Source organism: Paraphaeosphaeria sporulosa (genome assembly GCF_001642045.1).
Source record: "Paraphaeosphaeria sporulosa strain AP3s5-JAC2a unplaced genomic scaffold CC84scaffold_1, whole genome shotgun sequence".
NCBI lineage: Eukaryota > Fungi > Ascomycota > Dothideomycetes > Pleosporales > Didymosphaeriaceae > Paraphaeosphaeria > Paraphaeosphaeria sporulosa.
In genome coordinates this window covers 2,413,743-2,436,891 of record NW_017253360.1, presented here as the reverse complement: position 1 = coordinate 2,436,891, position 23,149 = coordinate 2,413,743, and the positions used below count along the sequence as shown (strand labels likewise).

Below are 23,149 nucleotides of genomic sequence, written 5' to 3'. Positions count from 1 at the left end.
TTCAACCACCATATCCGTAGCCGTATCCATAGTGATCGCCTCGCTCTGCTCTGTGCCCACCGACCTGGTCCCCATGTTTCATCCCATCGTGATTTCCTTGGTCGTTGTGGCGACGCAGCTCATCGCCAGGCCCTGCGGTACGTACTGTGCCATTTGGTGTGCCAAGCGAAGGCATGGCAGGTCCGGAATAAGGGTATATCGTGGTGTATGGGCTCGTGCTTGAAGGTCCATACGGTAATGTTGAGCTAGGCTGGGCTTGTACGTAGGTGGGCCCTTGAGAAGGCGTGTATCCGTTTGATATGGCAGAGCTATCTTGCTGGCTTGTAATGCTGCGTTGTTGTTGGTCGTAGGGACCTTGGTTGGAAGAAGTTCTGCGATGTGCTCTCAGCTTGTGATTGGATCGTGTGTACATCGAAGTTTAAGCTTACTGTACTGTGCTTCCAGACGGTATCTGATCGCGTCTCCAGATGTAGCGCCAAGTTCCATCAAGGCTTTTTACAGCCTGGTAATAGTCGCGATGTTCAGCGCTCCATATCCATGGTGACTCTGTACTGGACATGATGCGGAAACTCGTCCAGTGCGAGTTGCAAAAAGGCGAAAAGAAGGCTGCGATATGGAACAACACGTAGGGAGCGGTAAAGCAGAGTTAACTTCAATTGAGGTGTTCAGCCTGATGCATTCAGTGTGCCTCGTATATGCACATGCGTTGTACTGCATGCAGGCGTGACCAATGACTGGGCAAAAACCAGACATCTTTACCGGATTCAAGTCATGCGCGCCTGGCGTCCACCAATCAACCGGCTTATCATCGAGCCGTGTCTTGACCACTATATATTGGTAGCGAAAGCAGAGCCTCAAGAGTTGGCGAAGTCTGTCAAACAATCCCATCTTGAGTAGGGGTTCTGCATCGTCCGTCGTCGCTTGAACGATCGTTCAAGATCTAAGCTTGAATGGTACCATAATTAGTAGGGCCGGGGTTTGACTCCCTCCTTCCCGCAGGGTTCATGGGTGCTTTTCGGAGGAGAGATCGCGGGCCTTCCCAGAAGAGATAGTAGTAGACAAGTGGTTTCCACTCGACTTCGGCCTCATCCGTATCATTCGGAATGTCCTCTCTCACGCCTATGTTTGAATCTCTCACAGGAGCCGTGCTCGTCAACTGCGCTGCTTCTACACTCTCTTGCGTATTGCTCGAAGGCATGCTAGCTGCCGATGGTGTCGCTGCATCACTAGGTGGAGTCGGGCTCGGGACGCGAACATTAGATGTATCGGTGTGAGACGGCGTTCTAGATTCGGAGGATGTTGTGGATTGAGGCGGTCGCTGTCTGTCCCCAGGCTGTACCACTGGCAGCTGATTATTCGTTGGTGAATTTTCTGCACGATTCCTTGTATCCGTCTCTTGTGTGGCACTAGATGATGGTGAGATCGTCGCCGAATCGTGACTTCTAGTGATAAATTGCCAGACGCTTATGAAGAATTTTCGAAAAGCACCACCGGGGCCGAATACCTCTGATTCCAGACTCAGTACCCACAGCACAACGGTCAAAAATAGAACAAGAAGAAGAGGCACCCCCTTCAGGGTTGCATAGCCTTGTGGTCTGTATTTAAATAATCCGCATGTGTTTTGAGTGCCGTTCACAAGTTTGTATCTTTCTGTTTCGTGGATGGAGTCTTCACCACTAGCCACACTCCATGCGTTGATCTGGCTGCGAGCATGCGCGATGGCGACCAGATTCTCCACCTCGTTAGCCCAAGGTTCATGGCCTAGCGAAGTAGAGAAGTATCCTGCAACTGCTTCTTGCGCTTTGAGTGCTCGACCTTGGCGCATCTTGATCGAATCAAAGATGTCTGTCTGGAATAAGGATGTGTAGAGTAGCGTAAACTCGGGTGTCCATTCCCAGTTGGTGTCGTCGTCAGGCTTTCGAAATGGTAAACACAGTCGTTCGTCTGGCGTACAGATCTCGATTTGGTTCAAGCAAGCGAGCGGGCGAGCGCGAGGGTCCGAATTTCTAAACCATCTTTTTGAGTCACCTGTCACAGGTACTGCCTGGTCTGCCGGAAATATTGGATCATCGCTGCTTTCACTGTAAAGTATCCGTAGCGAGGAGACGAATAGTAGTGTCACAGTACTATAGTTAGGCGGCACTAACTCAGGGATTGGTTGCCACAGAGGAGGCTCTGAAGCCGTGCTATACGCGCTGAAGGGGTCAGACGGCAGTCAATCGATATATCATTAACTTACAAGATGTCATATACTGGCGCCAAACGATCCCAAGGATCTCCAACTGTTAAGAAGGTGTAGTTGACTGGAGGATCTGCGCCAGGTTTTTCTCCGTAGAAGTAGCGGTACGTCGTGGTTCCGTTCTCTGTGGAAGCTTGGATAAAGCGCTGATCCATACGCAGTGGTGCACACTGTGTGATACGGCGGAACTTGTGAGTTGTCTGGCTGTTGATGCCCAGTTGGCTCGCGTCAATGATCGGAGATTCAAAAGTGACCGTAATGTTGTTACTGCACATGTTCCCCTTAAATGGACACGGTCTCGAGAAATCTGCTGAGCCGTATTGAAGACGGTCCCGATAATAGAATGTGCAGCGTCTTTTGTCTGTCCCGAATTGTTGGCGGTAACAGTTGTCGGCATACTGGGCAGCTCTTTCTTCCTTTGCCAAGTCATTGAGAGCAGCTCGCGTTGCAAGGTCTGAGCGAGTCTCTCCATCAAACAACCAGAGTCCACATACATCGGAATGCAACAGCACTGGGCCGACTGATCTTATTCCGGCTGCTCGAATTCCCCCAACAATCATCCCAGTTCCAAAGCCAGCCACTACGAGTGTAAAAACGGCTAATGTCAGCCTTTCTTTACAGCTTAACCTTCTCTTGTTCAGAAGCACTTGCTCGGAGAGATCTCGTATCCCGCTCGTCTCTTTCAAAATACTCGCAAGCGGCGAAGTGCTCCCACTCGAGGTTTGACCAGGACCCAACAGGTATCTTTGTTCTGGATCCGCATTGCGTCGACCTGTACCCCAGTGAAGTAGAGTCTTCGAAGCTAGGTTTCCCAATATCATTTTAATGTACTTTACAGCCAAAGAGAGCCAGACCGTTGCTATCGCCACGACCACAAAGCCTGAGGGATCTGTGACAGTCCACAGACTCTCTGCATCAATGTCAGATCACCCAGCGACACCCAACACCAGGAAAGCTACCGTGAAAATACTGACCTTTTGTTGTATAATCGTACCAGAATCGGGCAACCTCACGGCTGTGATGACTGCCCATCGTGATATCGATGGCAAGTCGAGATGTAAATGCAGGGCGAAAGCTGCGGCTATGAATGAAAGCCCCAGTGCCAGGCTGACACGTTCATAGGCAATTTGCGTCCCAATCGAGGTTGCCACGTCCTATTACACCATTCGCCAGTGTCTCCTAGTGAAGATGAACAAAGCTCGTGGATTCGCTTAACGGTGTCTCAAAGCTCCGAAGGACACGCTGGAGTGGTTGATGTTGGTGATGCTGGGTTGGCGAGTATGGTCGCCCGGCACAAGGTGTTCGTGTTTCACCAGGGCTGCGCATTCAGCCTCATCTTTCGCTCCAACCAATCAGACGCGTCACAACTGTCGCCCTCGTAACCATAGGTAGGCCTCGTCTGGCCGAACCGCAGATCTTTGGAGTCAAGCTGTTTTCCACTCTTGTATGGGCTTGGATCGACACGATTGCCAACTAAACTTCCATGTAAGTCTCTGTGAATATTAGGGCTGCAATACCAATCACGGTCTGGTGACGTCGTGTGTGAATCAGCCACTATTTTATGGATAGTCTTTCGATGCACATGTAACGGCTAGTTTGAATTGGAAGCCTTTCCGCCTAGGCGTTACAAGATCGGAGGAAACGGGTTATTTATTTGTTTCGTGCATGTATTCGTGCTCGCGCCTCGTGTTGCATTGCAACTAAACATGGCTGGGTATCTCTAGAACCTCCTGAACCCTATAGGATGGAAACTCGTATCTTTGATGCCATCTACCGCTTAAAAGACCATCTCGTGGGGCTTTTCGTCACCCCTGAGACTGAAAGTGGCAGCCAAGTACGACTCCAGATCCGGAACCTTGCGGATGTTGCTCATGATGGCCTTGTCGACCTTCTTCTGATCCTCGATACGCTGAGGGTCCGTCTCTTTCTTTGACGGGGCCTCACCGTTCTGGAAGAACTCATCCTCACCTTTGCCCTCCTTCTTCTCTCGCGCCCAGTACTCATCTTCGCTCACACGGTCCAGGACCTCATTATCGGCTCCGGTAATGTCGACAGTGGTGGAAGTTGCAATGACGTAGCGATGGTTGACGCGTCGTAGTGGAACTCCATTTGACTTGAACGGACCCGTGATGAGGAGGACTCCCTGAGAAAGCTGTCGAAGAAGGACCACACGCTTGCCCCTAAAGCGACCGGCCAGGAGAATGAGTACCGTCCCAGGCTGGAGAGAGCCACGGTACTTGGTCGGGTGAGCCGTCTTGCGGGCCTTCGATGTAATCAGCATCGTATAGGTCATGTAATCGCACTCAATGTCCGCAGGTCACGCGTTAGTCGTGCTCACCTTCTTCATCTGCGCCTCATCCTCCGCAGGGTAGTGCTTTGAGAAGTTTTGAGTGGTCATTGTGTTTTTGTGAGACTGGGTGTTGATTTCTTGAATTTTGACTGCGAATATCTTGTGGATGGGTTTAGATGATGTTCGTAGACTTATGCATGTGGACCGATGTTGGTATCACTATGGGGAATGTGGGAAGGTCGCTTAAAGCGGGCTAATCTATATATGGATTAGCGATCTGCTTGGCGGTGAAGTTATCCTTTCCAGAACTCAGATTTGACCATCTGCCAAGCTCGTTGCCTCCATACCATTTGTATTTTATCCGATCTCGAAAGGCTTCTTCGAAATGATTCGAGGATATTACCCGGGACAGGGAGCGATGAAATTCTTCGCCGTGTCAGGCGCATCTCGATCCATCGATGGAGTTGCGAAATCACCATCGAGCCTATATTACCGGCTACGCGCATGAGCGGCTGTTATTCAGCGAGGATAACTTATGCCTCCACCTGAAATGTACCCTGCGGTATTTATTGGATTTTCCTCCAAAATTGACCAGGAGATCCAGCCTCCTTTCGAATGACTGTTACCCGTCGTCGTGCTGTGTCTTAGTAGAAGTCGATCATACGCAAGGTCAAGGCAAGACCTTAGATTGTTTCCCGGCACTCGCCCTGCTTGGTCAACAATATAGCCACCTTTGCTATTGTTCGACTCTTGCTTGCTCACCCTCTGGACACGGGAGATATCCATGGCAGTAGTCCAGGCTTTAATATTGCACTACCCGTGTACGCGATCAAACAAAACACCTTCGCCTGATACGAAGGCGGTTTACTCGTGCTGCTTTTCCCAGCAATGGCCTACCGATAGACCATCTGCCAACTTACCGTACAAGGTAGCGTATGCCAGTGAGTTGTCCGTGCGCCAAGCCCAGAATTTAATCTATTTTCCACAGAGATGTGAAAATTTCCACTTTCGGCAATGCTAAGGGCTTATCCAGCTCACGTGTTGGATTACTGGGCGAACTTCACGCTGGTGAGAGTAGTGTGCCCTGGAGTATCCCTCATCATTACGATCCAGACTTCGACGAACTGGGATATACCAGATTCAACGACTGGCTCTTCACCATACGCCACGGTCAAGAGATATCTGAACATCTTCTTACATCGTCAACAGCGAGGAACAATAGACATCCGGTCGTTCGACCAGTTGCGCCAGCCGAGGGAACAATCTTGGCCGCATGGTTTTCCATCGGAATGCGCCGAGCCGAACTCTAGTTTTCTCCTATTCACACTAAGCTTTACCAAGGATGGTTTAACTCGCTAAACCCTTCCTCCGCCCCGCGGACTCTTCGATCGCGAAACCGACAAAATCAATCGTTGCCATTCGTTTGTCAGTCATTCAGGATGGCGTTTCTGTGCGCCTAGATCTCCTGAACTCAAGTTCTCTTCATCGAATACCTCCAAGTGATACACTCCTTCAAGAGATCTTACCTACCTCAACTCTGAGGTACTTCGATAGCTCTGGATAAGCGCTGAAATTGAAGGAAATACTTACAATGACGAATAAGACCTCCACTGGTGTAATTCCCAATCCTTCAGTATTGAACGGACAGCAAGAAGTCGTACAACAGAACTCTCCGGAAACAGGAGCCTTGGGTTTGTTCGATGACTTAGATGAATATCCTGATGGTGGACGAGAGGCATGGACGGTGGTATTTGGTGCTTGGTGTGCTATGATCCCGAGCATGGGGTTGCTCAACACCGTTGGTGTGCTCCAGGCTTGGGTGTGGACACATCAGTTACGCGACTACACGGAATTTGACATTGGGTGGATATTTGGCGTATATGCGTTCTTCCTTTACTTCACAGGTGCACAAGTCGGTGAGTAACTCAGCATCTCTTAGTGCGTCCAATGCTAATCAGTTTGTAGGGCCAATCTTCGATGCACACGATGTGCGGTTGTTGATGATTCCCGGATCTGTGGGCATAGTGGCTGCTATCATGCTACTCAGCGTTTGTGAAGGTATGTTAATGATGGCTTACCTTTATTGGAAGTGAGGAAGCTTATTGTCAAATATAGAATACTACCAATTCATCCTCACTTTTGGGGTACTTGGGGGTCTCTCTGCTTCGTGCCAATTCACACCTGCAATAGCGACAATTGGACACTGGTTCACAAAACGTCGAGCACTGGCCACCGGGATTGCTTGCACCGCGGGCGGTATCGGCGGGATCGTATTCCCATTGATCATCCTATACGCTGCTCCAATAATAGGATACGGCTGGGCGATTCGTATCGTGGGTTTCATCTGCCTGATAGCAGGCGCTCTCGCTTCCTGGCTCCTCCGAAAAAGACTTCCACATAACAAGAAAGCCGGCGCTTCGATCGACCTGAAGGCTCTGAAGGACACGAACTACGCTCTCACTACGCTAGCAGTATGGCTTGTCGAATTCGCCGTTTTCGTACCGTACACGTACATCTCCTCCTACGCCATCTACCAAGGGGTTGAACCGCAACACGCATTCCGATTGTCTGCACTGCTCAATGCAGGCGCGATACCTGGTCGCGCACTCCCAGGCTATGTCGCTGACCGGTTTGGCTACTTCAACGTCATGTGTATCACTTCTTTCACATGCGCAACCTTCATCTTTGCGCTCTGGCTCACATCAGGCGCAAGCGAGGCAGCCATAACGGCTTTCGCCGTGATCTTTGGATTCTGGTCAGGGGCTGCTATCAGCTTAACGCCTGTTTGCATTGGACAAGTTTGCAAGACCGAAGACTACGGCAAGCGATCTGGTACGACGTTTTCAATCTCTTCACTCGCTGTGCTTGTCAGCATTCCTATCGCAGGTGCGATCATAAATGCCAGCGGTGGTGCCTTTACTGGGTTGATCATGTTTGCTGGAGCTTCTTACATGGCGGCCTTCCTGGCATTCTTATCGACACGAATTGTAGCTGCAGGGTGGGGTTGGCGGACGAAGTTCTAAAAAGCTGGCCATACACCATCACACCAAATGAAATCCAAGGAGTTGCTGTGCATCATTGTTTACCTCAAATGACGCATTTGTGAAGAAGCAAACTCATTTAGTTGTGCCTGAGCAGATTACGGGTAGCAGATTGGTTCGTTTCCGATGTATGCACTGCGATGTCACCAAGTCCGATTCCAATCTGCTTTGCAACGTTGCATTCCCGACCCCAGAGCCGCAGTGCAAAATGAAGGGGGAGGCCTTCCTATTGCGGCAATCTTCCAGCGTATACTAAACCGAATCGCACCTCGCAGATTTGAGCTTCTTCGCAAACTAACAGGCGTCCTGTGTAGTCGTCACCATTCCACAATGATTCAAGATTGCAGAATTCACGGTGATTGAGAGGGTGCTTACTGTGCTACCGTGAGTGCAGTACTCTGCATTTGTATAAGATATATGTTCCTTTCGCGAGATTCAGAACAGCTACAAAACGCTAAGCGCATTCCATATTACAGCTTCACGCTCTCAGATTCTTTCTGGCCTGCCCTTGTCCCTGGAAGATCCTCACATTCCTGTCACGTTCAGTTGCCACAAAAGCATACAAAAGAAGTTGCCGTCATGGTCGCTTACGACCTTCTCCGAGGCACGGCTCTTGCCTTCATCACCTCCCTCTCGCTCATGCCAAACACAACGACCTTAGACGAGCTTCGCTTCGATATGGCGAAGATCCGCGCTGCGCGCGCCCCAAATTACACTCACACTTTCGGCCACAACTACTTCGTCTCGCAAACACCACCTATGAAAGGAACGTCCGACCTCGAAGGCTTCATGATGCGCGTGGCATCGATGACGCTCAAGTTGGAGAGCGAGACAAACGAGGTGAAGGCGTTAGCGGTAGACGAGGTGCAAGGTTCCGTGGTCGCGAGAGTGTCCTATCAGATGAAGGCACCAGGGCAGGAACCTGTGGAGAACGATCTGGTTTGGTGGCTCTGGATGGATGCGCAGGGAACGAAGGTGGAGAGGAGCATGGAGTTTGTGGATCCGGTGGCGACACAGGAGCTGCAGAAGAGAATGACAGCGTCCAATTCTACAGACGCAAAGTGCTAGCTAGGCTGCATGGTGCATCTGTTCGCCCTCGAGAGGGTTTGCCCTGAACCTTTTACAATGCAACAGCAAGCATGCCAAGGCGAAATTGGTGTTGGCGCAAGCTTTTACTTCAGTCTACGTATGTTGAAAGAGCACCTCGTGCGGCTTCTTCGCAAGCCGCGATCTACATGCGTCGCCATTAATCCTGTCTGTTCAGAATCACTGGCTCTGAAATATCAATCTAATATGAGTATGTCCAATTCAATAGACGTTCACGCCCAGATCGTATTCGCCTTCACTTTCCCGGAGGCACGTGATCGCGCGTCAGTGTTGGAAGGTGGTGTACGCCTAACGCCAGGCTTTGCCCCTCACAGATTTTACCTTACACTTACTTTTGACTCCAAGAAATTCTCTGACTTCCATAGAATGGAGCAACAGCGATGGCAAAGCGCAAAGCTGAGCAACCTGCTCTCAGCCAAGGAGCTCTACAGCCGCGCCGGAGTTCAAGCGAATCGCCACGCCTCGAACCTTAACGGCAAAAACAGAGAGTACAGCTGTACTTCCTGATCTGGCACATCGCGCAAGTCATTTCCTTGCCGGCCCATCTGAGGAAGTGGATTCTGTCTGTGGCTCTAATTCTGACGATTCCGGTAATATGAACTATGAAGCATGTGCGGAGCGTGCGATCAAAGAGCTCCGACGACTGCTTATGATCAAGATCTTTGTAGTGAATACCGAAGCAACGAAGATCAGCCCTACATCAACCAGTAGGCTGCAGACATAACTATCATGGTAGTATCCTATGATCAATGCGTAGCCCAAGATAGGCACAGACACTTGAAATATGCACTCGAACGTTTTTCCTTCACTCTGTATAGGTTGATCGGAATGCTAGGCGTGATAAGAAATCGTATATTTCCTGTCCGCTAATTACGTAACAACGAGCGATAGAATACGCATGGGTAACGTCCATACTCCCTATTCCCGAGTGAGACAGTCTATGCACTTCATCCTTGTAAATTGGGATACGCATATAAAGAAAAGTGAGTCTAGTTCACTTCCTCAAAAAGAAGCTCTTCGCTAAGGAATGGGGACTTGTTCCATCGCCAATTCATATTTCCACGGACGCAGTACTTCTCCTCCTTAGCACTCGGTCGCTCTTGTCGCCGTAGTTGAAATGCTGTGTACCCATTGTACGGTTGAAATCTATCCATATAAAACGACCGTGAAATATGAACTGTTAGCCACTCGAGTGGGTCTTTCTGCTTTTGCGATATTTTATCCGCAATCCGAGTTGCCGCAGCTATCGACTGAGACCTTTTTAGTGGAGGGTTGTTCGAACCGCTCATAGCATCTCCTTGGAGCGCTTCGCTGTATTCAGAGGCTTGGCTAGGAAGGTCCATGTACAGATCTAGCTTCCGGAGGTTCATCTTCGACAGAACAGGAAGGGTGCCTTCATCATTCTGTGTACGGGAGTAAGCTTTAAAATGCATCATGACATGGAAGAAGGTAGGCTTACGATGGCATTGAAGGGTATTGACCACCCAAGTCGCTCAAGCTTCGGAAACGTGACAGGGACCGTTTCCAGCAAGGAGTCGTCGGTATACTCGGCAGAACAGTATGGACCCCAGCTAGGTCCAAGAACCAAAGTCCTGAGCGTCTCTCTATGCTTGTAGATGACGGGCCAAAGCACGTCGAGTCCTCTCTTAGCATTATCAATGTGAAGGCTTGTCAATGGGTTCAGTGAATCCATGAAGTCTCTAGCCAGTTCTAAGGAGGAGGCTCTTGTTACCCCGAATCGCAGGCTTTCGAGTTTTGGAAGATGTCCTGAGAAGATTGTGAAGAAAGCTCCTGGGTCTTCGAGCCCGAAGTCGAGCGATCGCAAGCGGGATAGATGCGTAGTGTCACGCAGGGTACGACAATATTCCTCATCCCACGCATAGGATGTATATCCGAGGGTGCGGATGCTGAGATATTCGAGTCTGGAGAAGTTCGCGCCAAAAGAAAGGTCTAGGCGCGGTATCGATTCCTGCACCGTGTCTTCCACAATCTTGCCGAAGCGTCCCCTTTGATCTGGTTCGCTCTGGATGGAAAGGTACCGGAGATTACTCGTTCCAGCCAAAGCCTGGGACAATTGAGGCCACTCTGAACGTGACGGATCTCCCTCTGAGGAGCCGTGATCATACACGATGTACGTCAACCGAGTAAGAAGTGGAGACGACAGCAGCTTAAAATCCATTGAGCGATGCGCCTCGACCTGGGTCTCGTGCCGATCGATAACAGTAGCGGAGATCTCCAAGTCGGGCCAAGCAGACACAAGCTTAATCAAGACTTCTTCTGGAATATGAGCACAGGTATTCCAGCTATGGGGGGTTAGTCTGCACATACTAGGTTCTGCTCAGATGACTTACTTGACTTCGCGAAGTGTACCAAATTCTGCGATCTTCTCAACAATCAAGATCAAATCTTCTTGGGGTATATGGTTTTTCACAGTGATACTGCGAACATGTCTTGCGATATCCCCTGCTGTAGCACCGCGAAACCTGTCGAGAAGACTTTCATATGCTAACAATTCTTTGCCACCCTTGAGTGGCTTGCAAAGTATCAAATTCCGGTACATGAACGAGAATCCAGCATCTTGTAGAGTTTTGGAAGATTGCGAGACGTTTCGAAGTGCGGAAGATGGCGAGTCCTTAAGCTCCGAGAGGATAAGATGATGGATATCTCCAGGAACAGTATTGAGACCAATACTTTGGGTGAATTTCTCCGTTTTTCGGGACATAGTGACGAGGGGAAGATGATTATCGGTGTCTTCGCACGTAATGTGACCCAGGCAGCACCGCCAGATGGAATTGATCTGCAAAAGTAAAAGGAGGGTTTGTTGGACGAACCCGATGCTGCTTTCTGAATATTTTTATAATCCGTTGATAGTCTAGGCAACGCTCTTCGAAATTCCCATCACCTGGCTGTGATGCTGAACAAAGGCAGAAAGGAGGCGCAGCTCTAGAGAGCCAAGTGTGAAAAGTTGCCTCAGGCATCGCGTGCTGTAGACGAGAGTTATGAATTGCGCAGCATCACAGCAGTACAGCACTACTGGGTACCGTCTATCACACCTAGAATTTGATGTTCAGGTTGTTGCCACATCCTTACAGAAGTTACCCTTCGGCAGCTTATTATTCCTTCTTGTCTTGCTCGTCCTGCATAGTTTTTCACTCTCAAAGGTGATATCATCGCCAAACCCCAAGCGATCGATTTATCATCGCTCGCGTGATTTTCATACTGTTATTTGCCGAATGAACGGTCGAATTGCACTCGAGGCAGCGAGGCGTTTATCCAACGGTGAGGCGGATTTGCACTGCCACACATGCTGGAACAACGTGTCGGAAGCTGCATTGTCATAACATGCTGAGACAGACTAACATGGCCACAATGTGAAGATGACCATAGATCTGAGAGCTTCTCGCGCGAATATGAACCTCTACGACAGTGATGGGCGATGGTTCTCGGGAGGCGACCCAATCGGCCCCCTGACGCATTTGTCAGTACGTATGAGGTATATTATAGGACACCTGGATATGGCAGTGCGAACACTGCAAAGCGTGTTAAATCCCGGGGTCCGTCCAGAGAGAACCAGATTGTGCTCTCAACGTCGCAAGGAATGTAATACAAATTAGATACACACGTTGAGGGGAGATACTTATCAGACAGGGCTCGGACCACTGTCGCTGTGGGTGTTCAAATATCCAAGGTATCTGAACCCAAACGCACCATAGATAAATTGGCTTTGGCAATCCGTGCGCTAAGCACTATCATTCATCGCATCCCGAGACACACTAGGTCACGATCGCGGTCACCTTCGCATATACTTACTCGTTGACATGAATTGCCTAGGCACTAGCACTTCAGTGGCGATTGAAATCCCTGCGATCTACGACCCACTAGCGAGGCTGTTCAGGCCCCCGCGAACTCACCGCCAGACTCCACTTTGAAAACCAGGCCCCAAGCTTCGTCGACGCTCGGTCAGGCTTCAACTGGCCCGGCAAGAAAGTTGCTGACTTCAAGGTCCGAGAAAACCAGGATTTCAGGCTTCTCACTATTGCGGGCGAAGTAACATGAGTGCTCGAAGGAATCGTGCTTTGACAGTGACTTGGCCCCTGGCTGTGCGTCTTTTGTCCCAAGATGGTCGTATCGCTGACTCAACCTGCACAGTATTATCCAGTGAGAGACAAGTTTTACGAAGGATGGCATTCCAAGTCGCATATCAGGCGTGCCTATCTACGTTGCTATTCTCGCCGCATTGTCGATCTGATTTGCTCGTCGATTGCTGTCGATGGTGGAAACGCGTCAGTTTTGTTTGATGCTGGAGCTCTATAACTCGAAACCATGTATGCTTGTGAACACATTGAGAAGGGGACTTTGATGACCAGGTAGAAATCGGTCATGGGCTCAGATACTTCGCTGTCATCGTACGCATACACGCCGCTGCCAGGCTCAACGCGTCCGCTTCGCTGCTGTGTCCCGCAAAGCTTCACTCGTCGCAGGATCAAGAAGGGTTTGCTATTGATCTTCGTGCTCTCAGCTATCGCATTGCCTTTGCTTTACTATGTGAGTACCATCTCTCGAGTTATCCATCTCCCACCGAACCGCATATTTGCAGCGATTTCTATCAGCTAACCTGTTGCTAACCTGTCGTAGCTTACCACCGAGCGATTCTGGCGACCTGAAGGTGCCTATCTCCTGGAGCATACCGTCAATCCCAGTGCAATCGCCGCAGGGCAGCAGAAGCTCGTCCTCGTACTACCTGTCGACAAGTCCAGTCAGAATCTTTGTAAAGTTGTCGCTAGCGCCATTGCTGTGGGCTATCCACCCCCAGTCCTTGTGAATTGGAACAATGACTTCGAGACCGACACAAAGGGTATCGGGCCCTCTCAGCTTGGCAAAATCACTGGCTATCTTAACTTCCTGGAATGGGCAACTAGCGACTTCGCTCCTCCCGAGCAACGCCTGAACGAAGAAGACCTCGTTTTTGGAATCGACGCACACGACATTTGGCTACAGCTGCCTCCGAGTGTCCTCATTCAACGCTACTATAGTATCAATCAGCGTGCTAACAAGCGCATCGCCGAACAATATGGCTTCTTCGACAAGGACTTGATGCAACAGACCATAGTAGTCTCGTCTCAAAAGGCGTGCGTAGCCCCTCGCGATGAGATTTCAGACCTCCACTGTGGCGACGTACCGGGCAGCACTCTGCCTGATAGCGTGTATGGCTTCTTTACCGACTACAACTTTTGGTTTTCCCGGAGTGTCTATGTTCGACCCAAGATCCTCAACAGTGGTAGTTTTATGGGACCTGCTGGTGACATGCGACGGTACTTCCAACGCGTCAAGGAAAGGATGGAAGAGTTCCTCGACGTGGTGGAGACCTCAGGGAGGCCGCAGGCCAAAGTTCTTGGGGGCGACCAGGGCATCTTTGCTGAGATCTTTGGCGAGCAAGAGGTTTGGCGCGACACTGTTAAGAAGGAAGACTTTGCGGAAGATTCACCAAACCGCGAGACGGCTATCGAGAAGCGGCAGTTGCTCGAGTACCACGTCGGTCTCGACTACACTCAGGAGATTTCCTTCCAGACGTGTTATAACGAGTGGCTGGGCTATTTCGTGCCCCTCAAGGCCTCGGATCAGATATATGAAGAGTCGCAGAAAGCGGGTGTGGCCCCCCCTCGGATACAGACGCTACCCGCGGACATTCTCCAGGCCGAACCGCCCCTGGCTAAGCTGGCGAACAACGAGCTCCGTACGAAGACTTGGGCTGAAATGGCGCTATACATGGACTTTTGGACAACAGCCGTGCCTATTGCCATTCACTATAACACACGTCGAAAGGGACTCAAAGGGCGGCTTCAAACATGGTGGGACGCTACATGGTGGTTCCCATTTCTGCGTGAGCTCTTGCAAGCACGTATGCAGTCGTCGGCCGCTCGTGAGACGCTTATGATTCTGGAGGCCGCTGACGGGCCGTTGGAAGTCATTCCATATTTGCCGTTGGACGAACCCAAGCCGGCAATGTTGTTCGTCCGAAACACTGAGACAGGAAACTGGGCGCTGACGCCTGCGGCAGATTGGGATGCCATCTGCCGCGAAGCTGACCCAAGGAGAGAGGCTGAAAAATCTTGGTACGATGAGGTGTTCCGTGATGGAAAGGGCATACTCTTGTAATTTCAGCGACAGATTTATGGATATTGCATTCCGTTCACATGAGTTATTTCCTTTATCATTTGATCCTACAGCCGGAAGCATATCTGTGCGATAGCTTTGTCTGGGTACTACAGCCCGGAGATGTGCAGTCTCATCATTCTGCTTCCTTAGAAAACTTGGCAAACCTTCAGTTTCTCACTCCCCGTGCAGACGTTCCAGGTTTCATCCTTAAAAGTCGCCCGCCTGCAGGACGTAAGCACTGCGGCTTGAATCGAGATAGCCTGAAACGTGGCACATGAATGTTTGCTGTAAGATTTCTCTTAGTACTGAGTGATCGCCCGCAAAAGACTTTCCTTTTGCATATGATGTAAGCGCTACCGGGTTGCACACTATCGTTGGTATCGCCTGCCGAGCCTCCCGCGGGTGACCTTTGGCTCTTTTTTTTTTGGTATCACGGGTCTCTCAAATATCCTAGATGGTAGAATTGGTACTCTCAGCCCGGTGCTGGGCGCTGAGCTGGTCGGCGTAGCTGAGCAAATGTCTCAGAGCGCTGTGTATACATGTATATATACTGGTAGCTTGCTGCTATGAAGCAATGGCCAAAATTCTAATATCCTTGGTACCTATATATTCGTATAACCAAAAAGCAATAATGGCATTCAACAACACTGAAATTCAACCCATGTCCTACTTCCGCCTGGAAGAGCACAGCAACGTGATCTTGGCCCATGTATTTGTCATGATCATAACTTGGGTTTTCCTTTTGCCTGCTGGTCAGTCCCTCCCGAGACGAAACATTGGAACGCTTTCGTTGTCTAATATTCGAGACAGTTGTCATGCTCAGCATCGCTCAGTCGTGGCTTCGCACGCCGCTGCAAGCGACTTTCTTCAGCTTGAATCTGTTCGGAGTCTTACTGGGAGTGACTTACAATCGCCAAACGCCTAATTTGTACGAGAATGAGAAACATGGTCTGCTAGGATGGGTGAGCACATTCCTCGCCGCTGTATGGCTGGCCTGTGGTCTGGTATTGTCGTACCTCCGGCTCAAGCGCAGAATACAAGCAGAAGATCCCATCTACTCTCCTAGCTCGGATGTATCGCAATCGCCCCTGCTATCTGACGAGCTGGCAGGATCAAGTTTCGAGTATCGAGATATTGGCCCCAGCGATGAAGACATGGATGCGGCAAACTCCATTTGCAAGGCGCGAGATCTTTCGCCCCGAACTAAATACAGTCTACGGTCGTCGCAGTCGATAAAAAGTCTTCTCGTGGTGACTGTAGCCATTAACGACTGGCTGATCTTGCTTCTCGGCTTCTCCTGCGTTACCACTGGTGCAGCTGTGTACGGCGGGATGTTCGTAAGTCAAAAGAGTTTCAATGATCGCTTTACCTACCCAGACTCACAGTGCCTAGCAAGGACATAACATATTCACCGGATTAGCTCACTTTATCAAAGGCGGGATCTTTGTCTTCTGTGGGCTCCTCACCTTTGGGCGCTGGCTGGGAAGCTTTGCAAAGTTGGGATGGGCATGGAACAAGAAGCCACACAACAAGTCGACAAGATTGTGGTTATCTAGTGTCCCTTCAGCAGAGTTTGTAGAGTGTCTGTTGATATGTCTGTATGGCGCCTCGAACATCTGGCTCGAGCATCTGAACAACCTTGGTGGCGACTGGTCAACGGCTGATATACAACACGTCTCTATCACGGTTAAGTTTTTCGGAGGAGGACTGGTGAGTTTGACGTCTTTCGCTGAGCCTGCCTGATTAGAGGGACTGATCGACTCACAGCTCGGGATGCTCATCGAGTCCCGGATAGTTCCCAAGGTGACAACTACACCACGCCCAAAGTCCGATCGGTACGAGCTTCCAATGAACCCAATGCCCGCAATTGTGATCTACCTGCTGGGTTCAATCATGGGCGAACACCACCAAGCTTCTACGGTCATAGCCATGCTTCACAAAAGGTGGGGCGAGCTTTTCATGGGAGCTGCCATCGCCAGAATTGCGACCTACTGCATTCTATACCTGAAGCCTCCCAGCGATGACAGCCCCCAAAGACCGTTCACGGAAATTGTCACTAGTTTATGCCTTGTGTCGGGAGGCATAGTCCTTATGATAAGCAATAAAGATACTGGCAAGATGCTCGAGGGCAGTTCGATAGATGCTATAATTGTTTTTAACATTGCTGTAGGCACCACAGCGATCTTAATGGCATGGACTGCGGTCTGTCTAGCGATCAAGGACGCGGCAAAGCGGAGAGGAAGTCGTGTATGCTAAGATAGTCTATTATCCACTATGCACTGCTCCCACTACCGATTCGACATCACAAGGCAAAGCATTCGTCTTGAAGATGCTGGTGGGGGAATTTTCGCCAGGGATTGTGACATTCCTGTTATGCATTAGCATCCATTCCTGCACCCCACAGTCGCACTTTGTGAAGCAAGCATGGGGGCTCCTCGGTGCCGGAGGGGATGATTGGCGGTCTCTCGTGACCCAACCCAGCGGCTACCCCCACATGCCCTGCTCCTCGCCAGCCGCTCGTAGCCGCGGATTCGCCGCAAGCTTACGTGCTCACCCACATTGACGTTTGATAAAGCCACTGGGCAACGACGCCATGCCAGCGAGAATAGTACGATATATCTGCACCTTTGAGCTGCTGGTCACCACATTGGGAGTAACCATGCACGGGAAAAAGTATACGGCGTAGGCCCAATGGCCCGAAGCATGGTCAGATGTTCTTCGTATGAGTTCTGTGCAGTGCGTAGCTGTATTACAGGCCATACAGGAAAGTAATCTTCTCCTCGCCCTCTCTACCACCTTGCGTCGCTTCCTCAAGCCAATCCGCCGCCCACAGCAACCTGCCAGTGCTCCTCAGCCACCGAGTTGCAGCCTTCGGAATACGGTGGCTCTGCTCCAGAGGTCCACGCCCATCCGCCTTTTCTCTTTCAATTTCTTCCTCATCCCATTTGCTCAACATGTCTCTTCTCTGCGCATTCTCGGCCTTGAGGTTGCGCCAGAGAAGGACGTAACCAAACGCGGCCGCAGTAACGCAACCGAGGGTCCACCAGAAGGGGACAATGTACCCAGACTCTTCATACTCGGGTCTAAAAAGCATGGCAGATAACACGCCCGCGAGATTGCCCCATCCGTTGATGCCTAACAACAGCGCCCGTTTCCCTGGGCTTGGTGTGTTCCCTGAGATCCAGGCCACTGTGAGTGGACTCGCAATGAAGGTACCAGACAGGAGGACGTTGAGCGCGATGTATCGAGGGACGGCCCAGCCAGCGGTGGTTGGCAGCATGACTACTAAGATGAGGCCAAGCACCATGATGGCTAGGCCGCAAAGGATGGGAAGAATGCGTGAGCGATGCTTGTCGCTCCAGGACGCAAACAGATAGAGGGTTATGGCGCCGAAAATGTAGGGTGGGGCGGTAAGCAAGTTCACTAGGGCTGGGTCCGCCTCGGGGTCGGAAGGATCGGAATTGGGCATAAGCGGAGCCAGGACAAGGGGAAGGAATACCTGGAATGCGTAGACGGGGATTGCGGCTAGAATGTTAATGGCGAGAATGTGCCAGATCCTGATGTTGAGGAAAGCGGACACGACGTCGTGCGGGGTGAGACCGCGGTCATCGGTCACTTGGTCCGCTGCAGATACTGGGCGTGGTCTCGACGAAGCCAGGAGGCCGCGGGATTCTTCATCAAACTCCCTTTCCTCATCTGCAGCTTCGGTGGGCAGGGCTGATGAGTCGGATTGCGCGATTCGGTCGCGGATGACGCGGGATGAGGCATATGCCCTCTCTTCAGGTGTCAAGAACCATGCTGTTTCGGCGTTGTGCGGGAGCCACAGGTACCCAACGACGGCGACGATGATGGTCAGGCTGCCTTCCAGCAGGAACAGGACCTGCCAGCTCTGCCATCGATGGTTCAGCTCAGGGTCACCTTCCGCACCATGCTCATGGTGGATGTCCGGGAAGTGCGAGAAGACAAGGTAGCTTATGACGCCGCCCAGCGCACCGCCGACGGCAGCCTGGCCATAAAAAAGGGACAGTCGCCGTCCGAACTCGAAGCGTGTGTAGAAGAGCGAGAGGTAGGAGACGGTGACGGGGTAAAAGCCGGCTGCCTGCGCTATCAGCAATGGCTCCAAAAAGCGTCTGGGAGAGGAAGCGACGTGCCCTCCAAGCATCCAATGATGATCCTCAGCACATACAGCTGCCACCGCGCCCTCACCCACGTATGCAGGGCGGTAGAGACGCCCCAGAGCAGCATGCAAGTGGGCACCCATGCGACCATGCCATACTTCCTCCCCAGGGCCGCTCCGGCGGGCTGCAGCGCAACGAAGAAGGCGAAGAAAAGCGCTACGGCAGTGTTGAGGTCAGACCGGCGAAGGCCTATGTCGGTGGTGAAGTGCGCAGACTCGGCGTTGCCTATCTATTGACTGCTGTTAGCAGGGAGCTACAAGCCAAGCGCAGGCTCGGACGGACGTTGGACTTGTCGAGGCTGTTGAACAGGAACAGCAGCGCAAGAAACGGCAGAAGCAAGAAGTCAAGCTTGCGCAGCGTCCGCCGTTGCAGTTGCTCATCGTGCGCGGCGACCTCTGCCCCATCGTCGGGTGGCATGGTGTGTGTTTCGTGGAGCGCATCGAGCTCGTGCTCCTCCGCGGCCTCCGCCGTCGGCTGCTGAGCCATCCTGAGCGGCCCGCCAAGACGCAGCGGGGAGGTCGTCACGAGCGAAAGCAACGCGCCGCATGACCTCGACGGGGCATCGCGAGCTGTGTGACAAGAAAGACGCGTGCTTCTGGACAGGTCAGCCAGGCACCAAGGGCATACGAGCGTTGCCAGGCCGCGCTTGCTTATTCAGTGCCGTCGTGGCTTCGGCGCGTTCCTGGATGACAGTGCGAATGCGGTATAGCCTGGCTTCAGAGCGTCATCACGGTGCTGCTCTACTCGCCAAGTGCTTCACAGTTGACAGTCCCAACAGCCATTTGATGGATCCAGTCATGGCAGCAGCAGCAACGAGCAGATGCTCGACACTTTTCGAAAATTCGAAGAGGCGCACTGAGTCAGCTCAGAGGCGCAACGTGCTGCTGCAGCCGTGTGTCTGCCCGTTGCACACAACGGTCAGACATGTTACCAAACTAACCTTCACTTTGATTCATCAATTTGTCTAACCGTTGTTATCGCCATGGTATTCTCCCACGCCTCTTTTCAGCATACCGCCCGGCTCGGGAGCAAACCGATCGTGACCGCGGCACAGGCATGCGTTGGGGAGACTTGGCGCTTCTTCTCCGACAGTCCGTATGATGAAATTAGTGAAGCTACGCATATATTGCTCGGGCGTTGGCGATAGAGTTAAACTCGACAAATACGACACTTGCCCGCCAACACCGATCACAAGCAACTCAGGATCTTCATAATGATTCCACAATACGAGCGGACTTCGGCAATTTGTTCAACGGTCGGCGCTTTACACATTGGCATACGAGCCTCAACACGAGCGTCCCACCGCAGTCCTCGAATCCCTACTCATCCTCAATACACGATGTCAGTGGCAAGAGAGACCTTCCTAAAATACACGCTTCGTGCCCAGCCGGATTCGCGCTGGAACCGGCAGTTATTCGCTTACCATGCAGCTCCTCGTTGTGGCGCAAGTGTCCACCGTCCAATCAAATCCCAAAATCCCCCCATGACCGTGCTCATGACATACTCAGCGCGTAGAGGGACGAAACGCCCAGAGGCAACCTCGCTCGCAGAGAATCCGAAAAGCGAATGAGGCGCCAGGACGGGGCTGAATGGGCAGAACGGCACCCACAGCAGGGTGAGCATGCAGGTACGAGCAGGTGCGGCGGACTTGGAGTGCAGAATGAGGGGTCGTTTGCCATCGCTGGACCGGGGACCTGCTCATGTGGGCAGGTGTAAACGGTCGAGGACAATATAAATTGGAAGTCCTAGCAGGCTCGAAGGGAGAACGACAGATTGTTGAGCATCTCTGGCATCGTTGGCGCGAACCACACTGCCACGGTACTGGACACCGACGAGGCCTCCCTCAGCTTGACTCTCATATTCTATTGCAACATATCCGATTCGCACGACAAGCTGCATCAAAACAGAGCCCCTCTTTCAAAATCGTCTTCATCTCCCCTCGCCACCGTACCTCTCCACCGCGATAATGCGCTTCAGCATCCTCAGCACGATCGCAGTCCTCGTCGCGGGCGTGGCAGCGGCCCCCACCCTCGCCGCCCGCGAGACCGCCGTCGAAGCCACGGACCGCCTCGTCTTCCGCGAAACGCTCGCGAACTTTATCACGGCGAGGAACGCGAAAAACCCGTCAACCCTCGACTGGTCGTCCGACGGGTGCAGTTCGTCGCCGGACAACCCGTTCGGGTTTGACTTCCTCAACTCGTGCTACCGCCATGACTTTGGGTACCGCAATTTCAAGGCACAGGCAAGGTTCACGGATGTAAGACTCCCTTGTCCAATTGTGTTGTGATTTAGGACGAGTGAGAAATGGGCACTGACGGATTGGATGCAGGCGAACAAGCTCCGCATCGACGACAATTTCAAGAAAGACCTGTACAATCAATGCGCGAAGCAGAACTTTACGAGCATCTGCGAGGGGCTGGCAGACGTGTACTATGCAGCTGTGCGGGCGTTCGGGAAGAAGGTGGCGGCGGAGGTGCTGGCTGCGAGTGTGCCTGCAGCGAAGGATGCGATTGCGAAAGAGATTGCGCGACGTGCTGTTGAGGGAAAGGCGTAGAGGTCATTATACCGTAAGAGGGTAGAAAGCGAGAGGACAAGAAGATAAAAGGGGATCGGGCAGAGGCAACGAGTGATATAAGAAGTAGAGCAATATAAACGATAGTATCCCATTGTATTCGAGGAGTTCGAGAGTTGGGATGCCTTGACCATGGGAATCTCGTACTTCTTCGGCTAGTATCCTACCTACCGTACAGCGAAGAAGTAGAGGGCTTGGTGCCATGTCATCCGTAGGCATTTAGGCGAAGGTGTGGACTCCACGTCTCCTTCGATGCGAGTTTTGTCCATACCCATTGATGCAGCCCACTCGTTCTGTGCTTGGTCCATGAAGCTTCATATCGTGCTTGGAGTAGCACGCCTGGCAGGCTGGTTCCCTGGAGGAGCCTTACACTGCTGGGCGTTGAGGCTGGCAGTGTCAACCTCGGATGCTCCAGAGCAATTGAGAATGGAATGATCGATGTTCCCCATTGTAATCTAGCGCCGCACGCCACTTTTGAGCAATAGACATTGCGGTTCTGCTTCTCTTTGTTGGCAATGCTTTTGAGGAAGCTCCACCTTGAATTCTCCGTCGTGAATTGAGGATGCAAGGCGGATCGGTTCCCCAGTCCAGTGCTTTTCCTCCGGGAGGACAATCTTTGCATCTGGGCCGGCCGTTTCGGCCCATACAGTTTGTACTTCTTCCCAGGGAATACCACTGCCCGTCCTCCAATACAACCGATTTTGATGGATGTACTTTACATCGCAAGCTACCTTTGGATAGCAGAGGTACGCAGGCTAGGCTTTGAGCAGGGATCGAGGTTCCCCACTCTTGAGCCACCACAGCTCAAGCTTCGAACAAACACAAGGATAGTAAACTCCGTGGCTTGTGTCCGTGTATCTGTCCGCCAGGGTCAATATGAACTTTTGCAGCCGAGGAAGACGAAGAACAGCACCGCTAGCTGTTCCAAGAAACACCCCAAATGTATCTTTGTTTGGAAGTGTGCAAAACCTGTCATGGCGGACAACATCTGTTCGGACCGGGGTATCTTCGAAGAGCCGAACATGTCCGTCCTCGTCGGAATCAAAGTCAGGATCAGTCGGATCCTCATCAGAACCTTCAATGTCGTCGAAGTTGTCTTTTACTTCTGGGTCGCTTTTGGGACGGGAAAATGCTTCCTCATCTCGTCGATAAGACCAGCGTGCGTCCGCAGTCTGTATAGCAAACTCTAGAACGAACTCTTGAAGGGGTGGGAACGGAGTGCGCTGCATTCTATCACATTGGTAGATAGCTCGGGACAAACAAACAACGAGTTCACCGAAAACATGTAACTTTTTGAGATGCGGAAAGTGGGCAAGATGGCATAGAACGACGCTCCGAGTTTCCTCGCGCCACGCGCCCTGATCGATGAGCCTTTGCACGGAAACACTCTCGGTGCGCAATGGTTCATGTTGTATATCAAGAACAATTTCTGTTAGATGGCCGGCTGTAGGGAGCACGATTATCGTTGGCGGTCTGCTTGGATCAGTTCAAGAACAAGGGAATAAATCCCAGTAACATAGCTTGCCTATCCCTGAGTCTAGGAACACGCCCAAAGGTGTACAGGTC

At 51.5% G+C, this 23,149-nt stretch overlaps 9 protein-coding genes across 9 annotated transcripts; 5 read left to right on the top strand and 4 right to left on the bottom strand.

Moving 5' to 3' along the window:
• Positions 1–940: 940 nt before the first annotated feature.
• CC84DRAFT_1201128 (uncharacterized protein) lies at positions 941–3,271 on the bottom strand (the record flags this gene model as incomplete). The annotated part of the gene is made up of 3 exons (XM_018181704.1): positions 941–2,081; positions 2,240–3,149; positions 3,214–3,271. The coding sequence occupies 3 exons, from the start codon at positions 3,269–3,271 to the stop codon at positions 941–943; spliced, it is 2,109 nt and encodes a 702-aa protein (XP_018042384.1).
• A 605-nt stretch (positions 3,272–3,876) lies between these two features.
• On the bottom strand, positions 3,877–4,720 carry CC84DRAFT_1107989 (uncharacterized protein). Its single transcript, XM_018175186.1, has 2 exons — positions 4,578–4,720; positions 3,877–4,502 (listed from the first exon to the last, which is right to left on the bottom strand). Exons 1-2 carry the CDS (start codon positions 4,635–4,637, stop codon positions 4,017–4,019), a joined length of 546 nt encoding a protein of 181 aa, XP_018042383.1. The 5' UTR covers positions 4,638–4,720; the 3' UTR covers positions 3,877–4,016.
• A 929-nt stretch (positions 4,721–5,649) lies between these two features.
• On the top strand, positions 5,650–7,718 carry CC84DRAFT_1107987 (MFS general substrate transporter). Its single transcript, XM_018175185.1, has 3 exons — positions 5,650–6,445; positions 6,495–6,587; positions 6,645–7,718. The coding sequence occupies exons 1-3, from the start codon at positions 6,121–6,123 to the stop codon at positions 7,550–7,552; spliced, it is 1,326 nt and encodes a 441-aa protein (XP_018042382.1). The 5' UTR covers positions 5,650–6,120; the 3' UTR covers positions 7,553–7,718.
• Positions 7,719–8,149: 431 nt separating this feature from the next.
• CC84DRAFT_1170826 (uncharacterized protein) lies at positions 8,150–8,638 on the top strand (the record flags this gene model as incomplete). Its single annotated transcript, XM_018179876.1, has 1 exon — positions 8,150–8,638. The coding sequence occupies one exon, from the start codon at positions 8,150–8,152 to the stop codon at positions 8,636–8,638; it is 489 nt and encodes a 162-aa protein (XP_018042381.1).
• Positions 8,639–9,495: 857 nt separating this feature from the next.
• CC84DRAFT_1134257 (uncharacterized protein) lies at positions 9,496–11,489 on the bottom strand. The gene is made up of 3 exons (XM_018176017.1): positions 11,029–11,489; positions 10,137–10,980; positions 9,496–10,080 (listed from the first exon to the last, which is right to left on the bottom strand). The coding sequence occupies exons 1-3, from the start codon at positions 11,397–11,399 to the stop codon at positions 9,667–9,669; spliced, it is 1,629 nt and encodes a 542-aa protein (XP_018042380.1). The 5' UTR covers positions 11,400–11,489; the 3' UTR covers positions 9,496–9,666.
• A 598-nt stretch (positions 11,490–12,087) lies between these two features.
• Positions 12,088–14,840, top strand: CC84DRAFT_1254364 (uncharacterized protein; the record flags this gene model as incomplete). The annotated part of the gene is made up of 2 exons (XM_018184455.1): positions 12,088–12,159; positions 13,313–14,840. 2 exons carry the CDS (start codon positions 12,088–12,090, stop codon positions 14,831–14,833), a joined length of 1,593 nt encoding a protein of 530 aa, XP_018042379.1. The 3' UTR covers positions 14,834–14,840.
• Positions 14,841–15,416: 576 nt separating this feature from the next.
• Positions 15,417–17,267, top strand: CC84DRAFT_1134252 (uncharacterized protein). Its single transcript, XM_018176016.1, has 4 exons — positions 15,417–15,585; positions 15,644–16,170; positions 16,226–16,543; positions 16,601–17,267. Exons 1-4 carry the CDS (start codon positions 15,465–15,467, stop codon positions 17,087–17,089), a joined length of 1,455 nt encoding a protein of 484 aa, XP_018042378.1. The 5' UTR covers positions 15,417–15,464; the 3' UTR covers positions 17,090–17,267.
• A 260-nt stretch (positions 17,268–17,527) lies between these two features.
• CC84DRAFT_1159407 (MFS general substrate transporter) lies at positions 17,528–19,621 on the bottom strand. Its single transcript, XM_018177225.1, has 3 exons — positions 19,294–19,621; positions 18,985–19,240; positions 17,528–18,928 (listed from the first exon to the last, which is right to left on the bottom strand). Exons 1-3 carry the CDS (start codon positions 19,495–19,497, stop codon positions 17,583–17,585), a joined length of 1,806 nt encoding a protein of 601 aa, XP_018042377.1. The 5' UTR covers positions 19,498–19,621; the 3' UTR covers positions 17,528–17,582.
• A 1,407-nt stretch (positions 19,622–21,028) lies between these two features.
• CC84DRAFT_1051345 (uncharacterized protein) lies at positions 21,029–21,466 on the top strand (the record flags this gene model as incomplete). Its single annotated transcript, XM_018173484.1, has 2 exons — positions 21,029–21,268; positions 21,341–21,466. Coding segments are annotated over 2 exons (366 nt in total), but the record flags the coding sequence as incomplete, so codon positions are not given.
• Between the last annotated feature and the right edge of the window lie 1,683 nt (positions 21,467–23,149).